We start from the raw sequence: 14,097 nt of genomic DNA on the forward strand, positions 1-14,097 counted from the left end.
GGCTGGGCCGGCCGCCGTCTTGACCAGGCCAGGGACTCGGGAAGGGGGGTGGACACTCTTGTCGCCGCCCCAAAGAGCTGAAAGACTGGCAAGTTCTAGTCAGAGAGAACCCCTGAGGGGGATCTGTTACCAGGAGGCAGTGTCCCCAGTGTCTTGCCATGGGAGGGATTGTGCAAAACAAGGGACATGTCATCACAGGAAAATAAATCACTGGGCCCCTTTGGGCCCCTTTGGGCCCCTTTGATGAAAGACTGGTTTGACCCACTGGGATTGGACAGCCACTTGCTGCTGACTTTTAGAAGCTTCTGGGCCCAAGTCTCTGTCTTTCTAAAGTAAGTCCTTGCCAAATGTTCCAGTGATATTTCTAAGGAAGGGGTAGGTTTGGGGGGTGGGGTGGTTAAGCACGCAGCAAACCACATCTTTAGTGCAAAAGCTATTTTCTGCAGGACCGGCCCGATCCCATGCCTTCGGCTAGGCCACAGTTGCCAGCTTGGGGAGGTGGGGGGCCCAAGTGTCTTCCACCCACGTTCTCTGGACCACTCCTTCACAGCCTTCCCCAGGCCCCAGACCATGCCCCTGCTCTCCAAGACGGCCAGACCGTGGGAAATCTCATTAGCTCCTTGCCTGGCCAGGGGCTCCTTGGAGGTCTCTGCCAGCACACTGGTGGAGACCACAGAAGACTTTGGGAAAGATTTCCTTTGCCAAACAAACAGACAACACGGATCCGGGGCGTTTTTGGTTTTTGGTGTTTATTTTTTAAACCCACTTGTAGTCTGGGTTCAGCTGGAAAGCAGGACATACTGAGGGAGGGAACGTGGTCGCGTGAGGAGGATTCTGCTGCGGCTGTGGCGGGAAGGCCCAGGCCCCTTCTCCAGGGAGGCAGGTCCCGTCGCCAGGCTCCCAGCTGGCTCAGGCGAGGTGGGCAGTCCTTGTCGCCAGCGTCCCGACCAGAGGAGCGGTCTCCTCTGCGATCTGCATCCTCAGAGGCCCGGGCAGAGGGCCCCACAAGGCGCCAGCAGCTGAGGCACAGGACTCCGCGGGCAGGTCCTGAGAGTCTGTCACACGAGGAACACTGGCCGGGTTCTGATGCCAGAGACTGGAACGTGGCGTCTGGGGCGGCCCCATGGGGCTGCTCCTCGCGGTGGCCTGGCTGGCGGGGTCCCCGCCCCTGCAGCTGCCCAGGGCGTGATCAGTGGTACATTTCCCACACAACCCCCCCATCCCTCAGAGAAAATAAAATAAAATAAAAATTAGAATAAATACCGACTCGGCCAACATTTACATTTACATGGATGGACAGGGCGATCCCTAAACCTCGAAGGTTTACAGACTGATCGAGGAAGGACGAACAGACGAAACTGGGCTTGGGGTGCATGTTCCCCACGGAGGATGGTGGGGTTCCCACCTTCTCCGGGGGAGGTTAGGAGCCTTCTTGGGGCTGCGGTCCCAGCGCTCAGGCAAACCCACGAGGCCAAGGGGAGCAGGGCTGTGGTGAGCGGGCTGGCCGCCTGAGAGGAAAGCAAGGACTATCTGGTCTTGACTGGGAGGGGGCACAGACCGAGACAGGATCAACATCAGATGGCCGGACTTCGCCTCTTCACTGCGCCAAGAAAGCCGCGGGGTGAGTAGGGAAAACAACGCAAGCCTTAGAAATGCAATATCCAGTTTTGCCTCCCATCAAATACATTCAGAGGTCAACTTGGATATGGCCTTTCTCACTCAGCAGAAGGGGGGTCTGGCCTGGGGAGGGACTAGGGGTCTGAGGGGCGCCCACTTCTGCTCCCTGGTTCCTGTCTCCCTTGGGAGGCGGCCTCAGAGTCACAGATTTTAATGCTTTACTGTTTTTTACTGTTACTTCCTTAAAAAAAATTTTTTTTTTAAATGTTTTCCTTCCATGTCTCAAAGAGTAGCAGCAACCTGCATTTAGAAAAACAGCTTACATTGTTATTTGGATTGGCCAGGAAGCACTTTCAAGCAATGGGATAAACTAGGCAAACCATATGTCTGGAGCCACCGTGACACGACACGTAATTAAAAATATATTTATATATGTATACATATTTATATCTTACTTCTTCATACTCTGGTCCTAACAGTCGAGGAGGGGTGGCCCTGAGGCAAAACCACCAAGGAGGCCGTTAGGAGGAAGGGGCATTAGGAGGAAGGGGCATGAGGCCCATGGCGCCCACCATACCACCGGCCTCGGCTTTGCAGGGAACATCAGCCCCTGCGTGCTCGCTCTCGGCTTCATGGACCGGGCAGGAGGCCCTGTTCCCCTGGGTCATTCCCTTCCTCTGGGGCCCTGCTTTGTTCTCAGCAGACGTGCTCACACGCGCGCGCGCACACACACACACACGCGCACACACACACACATGCACGCACGCCTCGCACTCGCACTCACACTCAAGGGGAGCTAGGCCCATTTCAGCCCAGACGCAGCTCTCTGAGGGCTGCCTGGGGGCGGCTCCGTGCCCGGCGGAGGCTGCTTGACTCCTCCAGACCACGAGGTCCCCGGTGCCCTCTCTGAGCCCTCCAACCTTAGTCCAGCTCTTCCCTCGGGGCCTCCCGTGGGGTCCCTGGTGTCCCTGGGCCCCAGGCTGGGCTGAAGGTGCCTGCTGAAGAGGAAAGGCAGTGAGGAGAAGCTCAAGGAGGGGAGGAGGCGAAGGCCAGGGGCCGAGGCTACAGACCCATTCCAGGTAAACCTGTGTCCCCCACACATGTCCCCAATACGCTCTGCCTTGGGACCAGCATAGGCTCCTATCCCGGGGCTGGAAGGTGGGTGGCAGCTGGTGGGGAAAGCCAGGGAGTACCGGGGGACCCGCTCCCCCCGCCCCACCCTGCCTGCTCTCCCAGAAGCGGAGTCCACAGAGGAAAACCTCCAGCCCTCAACCCCTGGCCAGCCTGAGTGGACCAGGCAGCCAAGGCCCTCCAGTGACCCAGGGAACCCAGAAGCTGCTGGGCTCTGAGGTGGTTTAACGGGGGCTTATCAAAGTGCGGGCTCCAGACCCCAGAGCTGGGGCCGGGCAGATGCCTGTGACAACCCCAAAGCCAGCTTCCTAGAGCCTGACTTGCATTCTCCTCCAACAGAGAAGGGGCTCTCCCCAGGACCTGGCCCTTCCAAGAAACCCCAGTCTCGCTCCTTCCAGGCCTGGAAAGATGCGTCGGCCCCGCCTGCTCATTTCACTGTTCTACTCACGACTCAGTGAATGCACCGCCCCCCCCAGCCCCGGGGGCCGCAGTGCCCAGAGCCCTCCTGGAGCGTACAGACCTTGGCTGTGGGGGGCCTCGGCTTCTGGATTCTGCCCGCGATGAGGCTGGGCCATCGACACAGCCCATTTAGCTAAGCTCCAAGTCCCGGGGAGCCAGGCAGCCCCCAGCGGCCACTTTCCCCCCACTAAGCTCGGGAGGAGACCTGTGTGTGGCTCAGGCGACATCACCTAGCGTTTTGGTTTGAATTTGCCCGTCTTGACTGCGCCCCATTCACGACAGCCGCACCCCCCCGCCCTTAGCCCCAGCCAGGATGGGGTTTAACACACTCCTGGCGCCTGCCACAGCATCAGCCCCTTGACAGAGCAGAGCGGGAAGAAGAGAACAGAGGTCCTGGAAGCCAAGGGCTGCGGAGCACAGGGTTCCAGGGGGACCCCCCTCCGGGGCAGAAGTTTCCAATTACCCTAATTGGCCACTGGCAAGCTATCTGTGGCTAGAATCCTTCCAGAGGGGGCCGGGTTTGATCTTCCACTAATCAGGGGGTCCTCAGTGGTGCTGACTGTGTGATCACAGCTCGGACTCTTTTCATGGAGAGAGGAGACTTCAAAGCAGCTGACTTTTGAAAATAAAACAATAAAACACAAGAGCACGAGCAGAGCCGCACACCCCAGCTCCCCTCCCTGCACCCCGCCCCTGGGCCTGAGGCTGGGGGGCCACATGGAGGAGGAACGGGGAGTGGGGAGGGTGCAGCGTGCAGGTTAGAGGAGAAGCCTCCGTCCCCCAGGCCCCCAGGCCGAGCGTGGCGGACAAAGGCCGTCAATTACGGGCGGCTGGTGGGGACCGTGCCTGCTTTTGTCCTCCCGGACATCTGCTCTACGTCGCCTGCTGCCAGTTGGCGACCGCGGCTGACAGCAGGAACAATGCAAGCCCGTCTCCGACCCACTTTTTCAGCCTTCTGAGGTCCTTTCTGACCCAAGCGGTACCCCGGCGTGCCGAGCTGCCAGGGCCTCGGAGGAGTCACGCCGATGAAACTCCTCGCACAAAGCCCTGCGGGGACGCGGTTGATGGGAGGGGGCGGGGAGGAGCGGGAGTGGGGAGGGGACGACGGGGGCGGTGGGGGGGGCCACCATGAGAAAGAAACATGCTTCCCTTATTGGTGTGAGCTGCCGCATGCGTGGGGCTGGGGGGGCTCGGATGAGGGGCGCTCCTCCTTCCCGGTCTGGCTCCAGCCTGGCCCCCGGCTCTGCCTGCTTTCCTCCCCACTTCTTTCTCCCGCCAGGGCCACCCCTGTCCTCCCGCCTGTCCATCTGGCCCTGGGTACCAGGGCCCCAGCTGCCCGCGGGCCGCCCGCCAGGCCCCCTGGCCGTCAGGCTGTCAGTTTCTGGATGGTTCTGTTGTAGTACTGCGTGATGGGGGGCGTCAGAGGGTTCCAGCTGTTGGCATGGAGCTCTATGACCTCCAGAAGCAGTGACCGGGTCAGCATCGACTCTGAAGGGCAGAGCATCTTGTCGCGCGCACTGGCCAGGAGCTCGGTCATCATCTCGGGCAGCTGCTCCTCCAGCAGCCGGCCTGTGCTCTGCAGCTGCGGGTGGGGAAGCGGGGCTTAGGACAGGACCTGCGCCCCCGGAATGGCCCCCTGAGCCACCCTGGTTAGGAGGGCCGGGGGCAGGGACAGGAAAGAACTGGATTATCTCTGGAAGGTGCAGGCCAGGCATCTGTGCCCCAGGGAGGACAGGAGGTGGAAGGAGTCAACTGTGAAAGCCCACGTTGACCGACCAATCTGCCGCAGGAATAAGAGGGATTGGGTTATTGCCTGCTCCCTGGGGCTGAAAAGAGCCCTCACCGGGACCATGCCACTTCTGTCTTTCACCCAAGAAAGACTCACCCTCCTACTGGAAGCCTTGCCTGACCCCTGCCCAGACCCTCAATGGCTGACCTGCTCCCCTCAAAGGTGATCAGGCTGCACCGTGTTAATTTCCACTTGCTAGGATGTCTCTCTAGAAACGAGCTTGGTCATTATCACCTGCACGTCTCCGCATGGAACCTGAGAGCAGGGATGAGGTCTCCTATTTCTCTCCTGCCCCTAATCCCACCTCCCCACCCCAGCTGACCTCTGCCCACACTTGTGACATGAAGTGTGGGAGGGAAATATGAACCGGGGCAGAAGGTCAGCCAGAGGGCCCGCCCTCAAGAGAGGCCCCCGATGATGCTGAAAAGCCGCTGTAGGGAGGAAGGGGTCCCAGTGGTCTGGATCATGCAGCCTCAGGCAGTAGCCCCTGCGGGTCCTCTCCACAGTATCTCGATCTCCATCTCTGTCCCCACCCCATCTCATCCCACCCATTTTTCAAGGCTCTGCCTTCTTCATAAAGTCCTCATCGACCTCCCTGGACCACCCTGATCTCTCTCCTCTGACTCCTCAGGGATGCATGCTCTGTACCCATACTTCTTCTCTACACGGTGTTATCTATCCCCAGCCAGAGTGACAGCTGAGGGCAGGGACTAGGCTTTCTTCTCCCCTATGTCCCTGTCACCAAGTCCCATGTATGGTACCCAGATGGAGCCCCATAAGTGAAGGGACCATCCCATAGACCTGAGGCTGTTGTCCTGACTCGCAGCACCTCTGGCCCCCGAGAGCCTTGGGAGTGGCCTGGAGGCCGGGCAGAAGCCACCTGAGAGGTGTGCTCACGCAGCCCTGACAGGCCCTGGGTGCTCACGCAGGAGACACCTGTCCTCACAGCCACTCTATTCTAAATGACTGCGCTGGTTTCCCAGAGCAAGGTTTGCCCCTGAGGAAGATCCCAGAGAAAGAGTTTCAATGAGTAGTGGCCCCACTTTGGGACCAGGAGTGGCGCCTCCTAAGTGGGTGTTTTGTAGCAGAGGGGTCCAACGTGGGACCTCAGGCCTCAGGCATCTTCCCCAAACTCTGCACCACCATAGCCAAGGGAGATATTTGGGGGTGGGGGTCACCTGGAATCTCTTAAGTCATTTATGTGGTGTGCCTAGTGCAAGGAGAAGGTGGCCTTGGGGACAGAAGGACAGTGCACAATGCCAGCACTTGGTCCTTCTCTCTAGAGAACCAGCCATCTCTTCCTCTAGCTAGTGGTGGGCTGGTTACCCCATCCACATTTACTCTGGTTTGGGGTTGATAATTCTGGATCCACGTTGGCTCAGGAAGCCATTCCCCACCAGCCCCGTCTACACACCCTTGCCTGGGACTTGTGGGTATGTCCGGTGATCCTTCACCGCCCACAACTGTTAGGCGTGAGGGGCACACCAGGTCTGAGGTCAGAGATGCTTACCTCCATCGAGCAGCACAGGACGGCGTCTTCTTTCACATCCTGAGATTGCAAAAGCTGTAGAAAAGAGAGGCAGAGAACACTCCTGAGGGGGCGGGCACGCCAGCTCCCAGGCCCCTGCCGCTGGACCCCAGCCCTAGCCCTGATGCAGCCTGGAACAGACATGTCGGAGGGGAGGGCTGGGGAGAGAGCCCACGAAGGTCAGAAGACAGGAGGAACACAGCGATTTCTCTGGCAGGATTTGAGCAGCTGGAGGACCACGGTGGTCATAGAGCCTGGGTGCGCTGGCCAGGTCAGAAGGCTCAGCCATGGTCTCAGGTGCTCCTGGGCCCTGGCTAGAGGAGGACTTCCAGAAATCATGGTGCTCTTCTGCAAAACCACGGCTGTGCTGACTTACCCAGAGGCTGGAACTGCTTCCTGACCAAGGCCGTGGCCAGGCTGCTTGGTGCTGGGACTGGCCATGCCCCCATCCAGGCTTCCCTCTGCCTCATCTCATTCCTTCTCTCTCTCAACTGAGATATAATTCACACAACATCCAATTCCCCATTTTTAAGTACGCAACTCAGTGACTTTCAATATATTCACAAGGTTGCACAACCATCAGCGTTACCTAACTCCAGAGCATTTTCATCCCCCCCAGCCCCTGGCAACCCTTAATCTCCTTTGTCTCTCTGGATTTGTCTATTCTGGATTTTTCACATAAATGGCATCACACAGCATGTGTCTTTTGTGACTGCCTTCTTCCATTAACAGAACTTTTTAAAAGATCACCCATGTGGTAGCATGTACCAGTCCTTTGTTCCCTTTTATGGCTGAGTAATATTCTGCTATATTGGAGAGACCACATTCTGTTTACACATTCATTAGCTGATAGACATATGGGCTGTTTCCCCCTTTTTGGCTATCATGAGTGATGCTGCTCTGATCGTGTACAGGTTTTTGTGTGAGCGCATGTACTCAGGTCTCTGGGGGTCCTTACCTCGGAGCGGAATTGCTCGGTCATGTTGAGCTTTCTGGGGACCAGCAAACTACAGTGGTTGTGCTATTCTGCATTTTCTCTAGCAATGTCTGAGGGTTCTGATTTTTCTACATCCTCACCAATATTTGCTATTTTCTGCTTTTTCATAAAATGTCTGTTTTTCCTAATTCCCAGTAGAAACTTTGAGGCACAGCTTCAGAGAAGCTCTACAGTCTTTTTTTTTTTTTTTTAAGATTTTATTTATTTATCTGAGAGAGAGAATGGGAGACAGAGAGCATGAGAGGGGGAGAGTCAGAGGGAGAAGCAGACTCCCCGTCGAGCAGGGAGCCCGATGCGGGACTCGATCCTGGGACTCCAGAATCATGACCTGAGCCAAAGGCAGTTGCTTAACCAACTGAGCCACCCAGGTGCCCCAGAAGCTCTACAGTCTTGTTCTTCACAAACCCCATTGACCACCTCTCCCTCTGTCCCCTTGACTGGCCGGAGCTGCTTTTCCCAAACCCTTACGTACATGTCCACTGCCATCCCCCGCCACACTGACCATCACATCCCTAGGAGGACCCTGCATTTGGATTATCTGCCACGGATGACTCTTCCCTCTGCTGGAACTCTCCATACTTGCCCACCCTTCAAGGCCCACAGCTTTCCTTGGAGACCTCTGGATCACCCCAGGCCCTGGTGACCCCTCCTGCTTCTCACTCCCCAGCTTTCCCACCCGCTCAGCATTCCACACGAGTGAAAAGGCATTTTCCAGTGGGAACTGCTTGCTTCCTGAAGGCTGGGACAGTGCTGTGTTCCTATTTGCCACTTTAACACCTAGCCTGGCCCCTGACAACAGTAGGGATTCACTCAATGTTGGTCGATATGATTCATGCATTTTTGTTGTTGTTGTTTGTTAGTTTTAAAGGAAGGGTGGAGGGTGAGGAGAGCACAAGAGGAAGGCACTTTTAGGGTGAGTGTCCTCGTTCCCTGAACGAGAACTGGAGTCAAGGTTTTTGACGCGGGTGTGACGTGTTCAAGCAGAGGTGAAATCACAGGGGGACTATTCCTGCTGCCAGCTTGAAATCCGAATTGTGCACATCCTCACCTCTCCCCTTCTCCTGTCATGTTGCATCCATCCACCCAGCCCCGGGGCCCTCCCAGCAAGGGCCAGAAGCATTCACCTCAGGAGGGCTGAAGATTCAGGGCGAGCTTCGCTATGTGCCCGAGGGGCGTGTGGGGCATCGAGAGGCCACAAGAGGTCAGGGGACAGACAGGTCAGTCCTGGCTGCACTGGTCAGAGATGCTATCAGGGCCCAGGCCTCCTTCCCTGCCCTGCCCTCTCCCTGTATCTGTCAGAACTGGGCTGGCTAGCCACATAGAAGCCATTTTGGTATGAAGGAACAGAGGTAGTCCTTGACCTGCTCAAATGAAAAGCAGGCGGAGAGCAAGGGACAATCCAGGGGAGGGAAATGGTGCCACCAACACAAAGTGACAGGCATCGAGGCCACTGGCGTGCACGTTCTACTTACTGACATGGGCCTGAAGCCCAGCCTTTGTGCTCTCGTCACTGCCCTCTTCAGCCACCAGAGGCTCGGACCTTACTCGCTTGCTCTACTCAGGGCTTTGCCCAAATGTCACTGCACCAGCCAGGCTCCCCCACCGGCCTCTGTGACACCCACCAGCCCCGCTCACCTCCTGGCTTACTTCTTGCTGTCGCATAGCTCGCCCCTGACACATTATCTACTTGCTCGTCTGCTGTCTGTCCCCCACCCGGGAGAAGGCAAGCTCCACCACACCAGGGCAGGGCCTGTTTTGTCCCACTTCGAGGAATGTGTCCTACACATGGACCCAGACATGCCCCATGACACGGATACAAGGTTTTTGCTGCACAATCGTTACAGTAAGAGCAGCAAGGGGACTGGTTAGAGAATTACAATACGTAGGCATAGAGAGCACCCTGCAACACACTGCTGTCCCTCGCCTGCTCTACCCGGACCTGCTTCTGGAGTTTTCTTGTCTCCCGGAGCTGCAGACCCCCAAGGGGAGCCAGGGGAGCCTCCCACCAAGCCAGTGCCTGGTGGGCCTCTGGGAGGCACATGGGGAAGGGCATCCCTCATTTAGAGGACCCAAGAAGCTAGAGTGAAGACCAGGAACCAGGTTCTGGAGAAAGCTGGGGGAGGCGATTCACCTTGCAGCGGGCCTACCTACGGCATGTGGTCCCCACCCAACGCAGCCTGCTCGGGGAGGGGCTGGGGCACAGACTGGGAGGGGCCCCTGGCCATCTAGGATGGGGTCAGCGTGGGAAAGTGAGCCTAGCCCTGTTCACTCTGCAGGGGAGATCGGGACTCATCTAGAGTAGGAGAACCCTGTAAGGTTTGCTGGAATTTCTTTCTGAACATAACTGTTCCCTAATAGGTTTTCTGTAGCACTTACTGGGAAAAAAAAAAAAAAGCCTTAAAAACTGCTAGTAGAAATGACAAGAGGTGCGCCTGGGCGGCTCAGTCGTTAAGCGTCTGCCTTCGGCTCAGGTCATCAACCCAGGGTCCTGGGATCGAGCCCCACATCGGGCTCCCTGCTCGGTGGGGAGCCTGCTTCTCCCTCTCCCACTCCCCTTGCTTGTGTTCCCTCTCTCGCTGTCTCTGTCAAATAAATAAATAAAATCTTAAAAAAAAAAAAGAAATGACAAGGAAGGGGGGAATCTGGAAGAAAGGGAACTCTTGAAAGGGAACTCTTAGAGATGGAGTACGTACTAGCAGTTGGGTGGGGAGGGGGGACCAGGCCGAGTTGGCAGCTCGTGGGAAGAACAGGGTCCACTCTGGATGCATCTAGCACATCGGCTGACACACAGTAGGTGCTCAAGGGGGCTTGTTGTGGTAAGTTGAAATGCCCCTCAGATCATGTTCTGTCCTGAGATTAGCTTCTTAGGGGCTCTCGGGACAAGGGAGGTAACCTTATGGTAATACTGGTAGGAGTCAGGGCCTGACAAGTACTAGATGTTCTGAAAGGTGATGGTTTCTCCCTCCAAGCAGCCCCCTGAGCTGCTGACAGCACAGTGTGAAAAGCTTCCTTGAGCCTCCGTATTGTTGCCAGCCAAGCCCCCAGCTCTGGTGAGCAAGTGTCCCCTTCTTCCCATTCCCTCTAACCCCCCAAGCCTGGCCTGCCCTCTGCTTCCTGATGGAGGCTGGGAACTGCAGAGTGGGCTCTCTGTCTTTCTGCTCCTTCTCTTTCTTCCCCACATCCTTATGACTGGGCTACTTCCCTTCCAGTCCCTTCTCCTCTGTGTGCCCAAACTCCCAGGCTGCCTGGCTCTCTCCCTGGAGGCCCTGGCTCCTGGCTAGCCAGGCAGGGGACAGACACAGGGTGGGGTGCTCTGCAAGGCCAGGGTGGCTTGCCCAGGCGCTCAGGCAGAGCTGTGGGCGGGCTCCCAACCCCAGGCCTCCCCTCCAGCCTTATCTTCCACTTGGTTGTTTGGGAAAGTCTGTGCTAAGCCAACAATCACATCATGCGATAGGTCCTCTTGCAAATGGCTTGCTGGGTTTTCTCAGGGAAGCGGGGGAGGACTGGGGTGGGTCACTACACTTTTTGTTCAGAGTTGCTGGGTGCAGGGATGTGAAGGGAATCTGCCGGGAGGCCGCAGACCGCTTCCTGTTCCCCCTGCAAATGCTGTCCTGGACTCTCATGACCAGTGTTGGAGAGCAGCATCTCAGAGCCCTAGAGCTGAAGGGGCTTCGGAGAGTGTCCCCCTTAACTTCCCTGGACCCTAACTCCAGAGCATTTTCATCCCCCCCAGGCCCTGGCACCCCCTAATCTCCGGAAGTCACACCCTGCTGCTCTTTGTGGTGTAACAAGAGGCTGACCTCCACACCCAGGAGCCCCTGACACAACTCCACAGGGGCTCCCTCCCGAGACCCCTTTCACTGCCCCTCTTAGAGGCTCCCACACGTCTTGGCCATCAGCGGCTCTCTAAGAACCTGTCCCTACCTGTCGTTTGCAGGCAGTGTCCCAAGTGCGGGATCTTTCCACTCTTTTCCATCTTGGCCAGATTTACCTGTTCTGTGTTCCATTTCTTCAGCACTCTGCTTTTTCCCAAGGGACAGTTCGGGTTTCGATGAACAAATCCCTACTGGTAGGTTGAGGGGGGCCAACGAGCTCTCTTGTTTATGTATGCTCCATTTGCAATCTTTTGGAGACAATGCTTTCTTTTCTTTTCTTTTTTTTTTTTAACTCCAAGATGAATCTCAAAAAGTAATGGCAACTCGAACAGGTACTCGTCCATCCATGTTCACAACAGGCAAGAGAAGGAAGCAACTTGAGCGTCCGTGGAGGGAGGGATAGATGGATGAACTCCTGTGGTCCATCCACACAATGGAATGTTCTTCAGCCTTCAAGTGGAAGGCAGGGCTGATGCCTGCTACCACATGGATGAACCTTGAGGACATGACGCTGGGTGAAATGAAGTGGTCACAAAAGGACAAATCCTATAAGATAACACTTTTTTTTTTTTTTTTTAAGATTCCACTTCTATAGTCAGAATAGTCAAATTCATAGAGATAGAGAGTAGAATGGCGGTTGCCAGGGGCAGCCAGGATGGGGGACTGGGGGCTCAGGGTTTGATGGGGACAGAGTTTCAGTTTGGGATGACAGAACGTTCTGGAGGTGGATGGTGGTACAACGTGAACGTCCCGGATGCCGCTGAACTGGCTAGAACGTGGCTAAAACGGTCAGTTGTGTGTTCTGTATACTCTACCACCATAACGAACTGGTTAAAGTCAGTCGTGGCCGGGGTGGGCACTTGTGGGGTGGGCAGGCCATGCTCTGCCTGGGCAGGACTCCCTGCCCCCTGCTGCCACTCAGGAAGAGACGCTGCACCGATGGAGGAGGCCGGGTTGCCCCACCTGGGGGCTGCGGGCCCTGGAGTGGGTGGGAGGGGCAGGCCTCTCATCAAAGTCTCCGGCAGAGAGAGGGGTGTGGGCGGGCTGGGGCAGGCAAGCCACCCGCGCCCTCGGAACAGCGAAATGTGTTTCTTGGATGAGAATCCAAGGCAATTGTGCGAGCCCACACAGTGTTTGTTCGGAAGCTAATGCATTCCTGTCCTATTGTCTCTGCCGGAGACTTGTTGTGGGCACACCCATCATATCCTCCCTCGGGGAGAGGCCAAGGTGCTCGCAGTCAGGCTGTGGGAGGCCCAACAGCGACGAGGGAGACAGACTGCTTGGTGGGAGCATCCTGGAGTCCCCAGGGGAAGGTCCCCAGGGCACGGGCATGCTGCCCAAGGCGAGCCAGGATGTAAACCGGCTGGTTCCTGGGGATGCCACCCCGTGGGAAGGGAAAGGTGCTGATGGAAGGACCCAGGGGGCTGCCTCCCTTTGCGGGAGGGGAGTGATTACCGTAGACGGCCATGTCTTGCCTTTCCATTGAAGAGTGGGTGCCACCTTGAGACGGGCTGGCCGGTCCCCCCCAACCCTCCGTACCCTGACCCCTTCAGCTCACCGACAGCACAGGGTTTCCACCTTGTAGAGCAAACCCACGAGGCCTTATGCAGCCATAGCCAAAGTCCAGCTCAGACCCTGCCTGTGGGGGCCTCTCTGCTTTGGGCAGGGGGTGAGGGAATGGCAACCAGAGAGCACAGCGAGGTTTCAGAGAGCATGCGATGCGCTCGTTTTCTGGAGAACAAGCTCACAGAGCCCTGATGGCCTGGCTGGGTCTACGGAAGGGCCAGGGATGTGGTCTGGAAGCATGGAGGACATCGCAGGAAGGTGAGAGAGAAGCGCCAAGAGTGGGGGTGGGGAGAGGTCTGCAGTGGCCATGGGAGCCACAGTGCTGACGATGGAGAGGAGATGGCCGTAACACAGGCAGAGGGTCTGGACCAGTGACTGGGGTGGGGAGCTGCACGTGACCACCGGCCCCTCAGGAGCACCCTTGGGTTCGAGTCCCAGCCCTTCCATCCTGCGCCTCTGCTGGACCTGGACTGGCATCTACAGCTAGGTCTGGAGGACAGCGCGGGAACTTATGCTCTCGATACCGACCCTGACTCATCACAGAGAGGATCTATTAGTCGGGGTCTCTTCAGGAAGGCAGGAAAGGAGATAATCTATCCGAAAAAGGCTGTCATCAAAATTATGCGGCGGGCTTAGTGTCAGAAGACCTGCTACTCACTAAGAGTAACCCTGGGCATGTCACTTAATCACTCTGTACCTCACTTTCCTCACCTGAGAATGGGGATAATACCTGCCTTGAATTGTTTTGAGAGTCAACTGAGATCATGTCTGTGAAGGAGCTTTGAGAAGTGCAAAGCTTGATCCAAATGCAAGGTGTGATTATTGTTATTAAATCTGTTTCTTTATAAACATATATTTTCCTTGAAGATCTTGGCACACTCTTTATGTACCATCCCATTTACCCTCATGACACTCTCGTGGAGACAGGGAAAGGCCACGGCATTATTATCTCTATTTAATGGATAGAGAAACTGAGGCGCAGTAGTTAAGTGGCTTGCACAAACCAGACAGCAAGTCTGAGAAGAACTAGAAGGTGTTCAAGAGTCCTGGGTCAGCATCCTTTCTCTTGGAGAATTATTTTAATTTCGCTCACATTTGCTAATTCTTATTTTGGTGGCCGGAGCTCATAATTCTT

The 14,097-nt window shown here is 56.5% G+C and overlaps 1 protein-coding gene across 11 annotated transcripts in view; it reads right to left on the reverse strand.

The window, feature by feature from the left end:
- Window positions 1–732: 732 nt before the first annotated feature.
- Window positions 733–14,097, reverse strand: part of CTIF (cap binding complex dependent translation initiation factor) — a 287,368-nt gene continuing 274,003 nt past the window's right edge. For all 11 annotated transcript variants that reach the window (XM_081801266.1, XM_081801261.1, XM_081801263.1 and 8 more), the window contains 2 exons: window positions 6,507–6,560; window positions 733–4,789 (listed from right to left, as the gene is read on the reverse strand). In XM_081801266.1, coding sequence (XP_081657392.1) covers window positions 4,574–4,789; window positions 6,507–6,560 — 270 coding nt within the window. In that variant the 3' untranslated portion in view covers window positions 733–4,573. The remainder of the gene's footprint in view (window positions 4,790–6,506; window positions 6,561–14,097) is intronic.

The sequence above is a fragment of the Leptonychotes weddellii genome, chromosome 13, assembly GCF_054177405.1.
Source record: "Leptonychotes weddellii isolate Sample4059 chromosome 13, ASM5417740v2, whole genome shotgun sequence".
Lineage (NCBI taxonomy): Eukaryota > Metazoa > Chordata > Mammalia > Carnivora > Phocidae > Leptonychotes > Leptonychotes weddellii.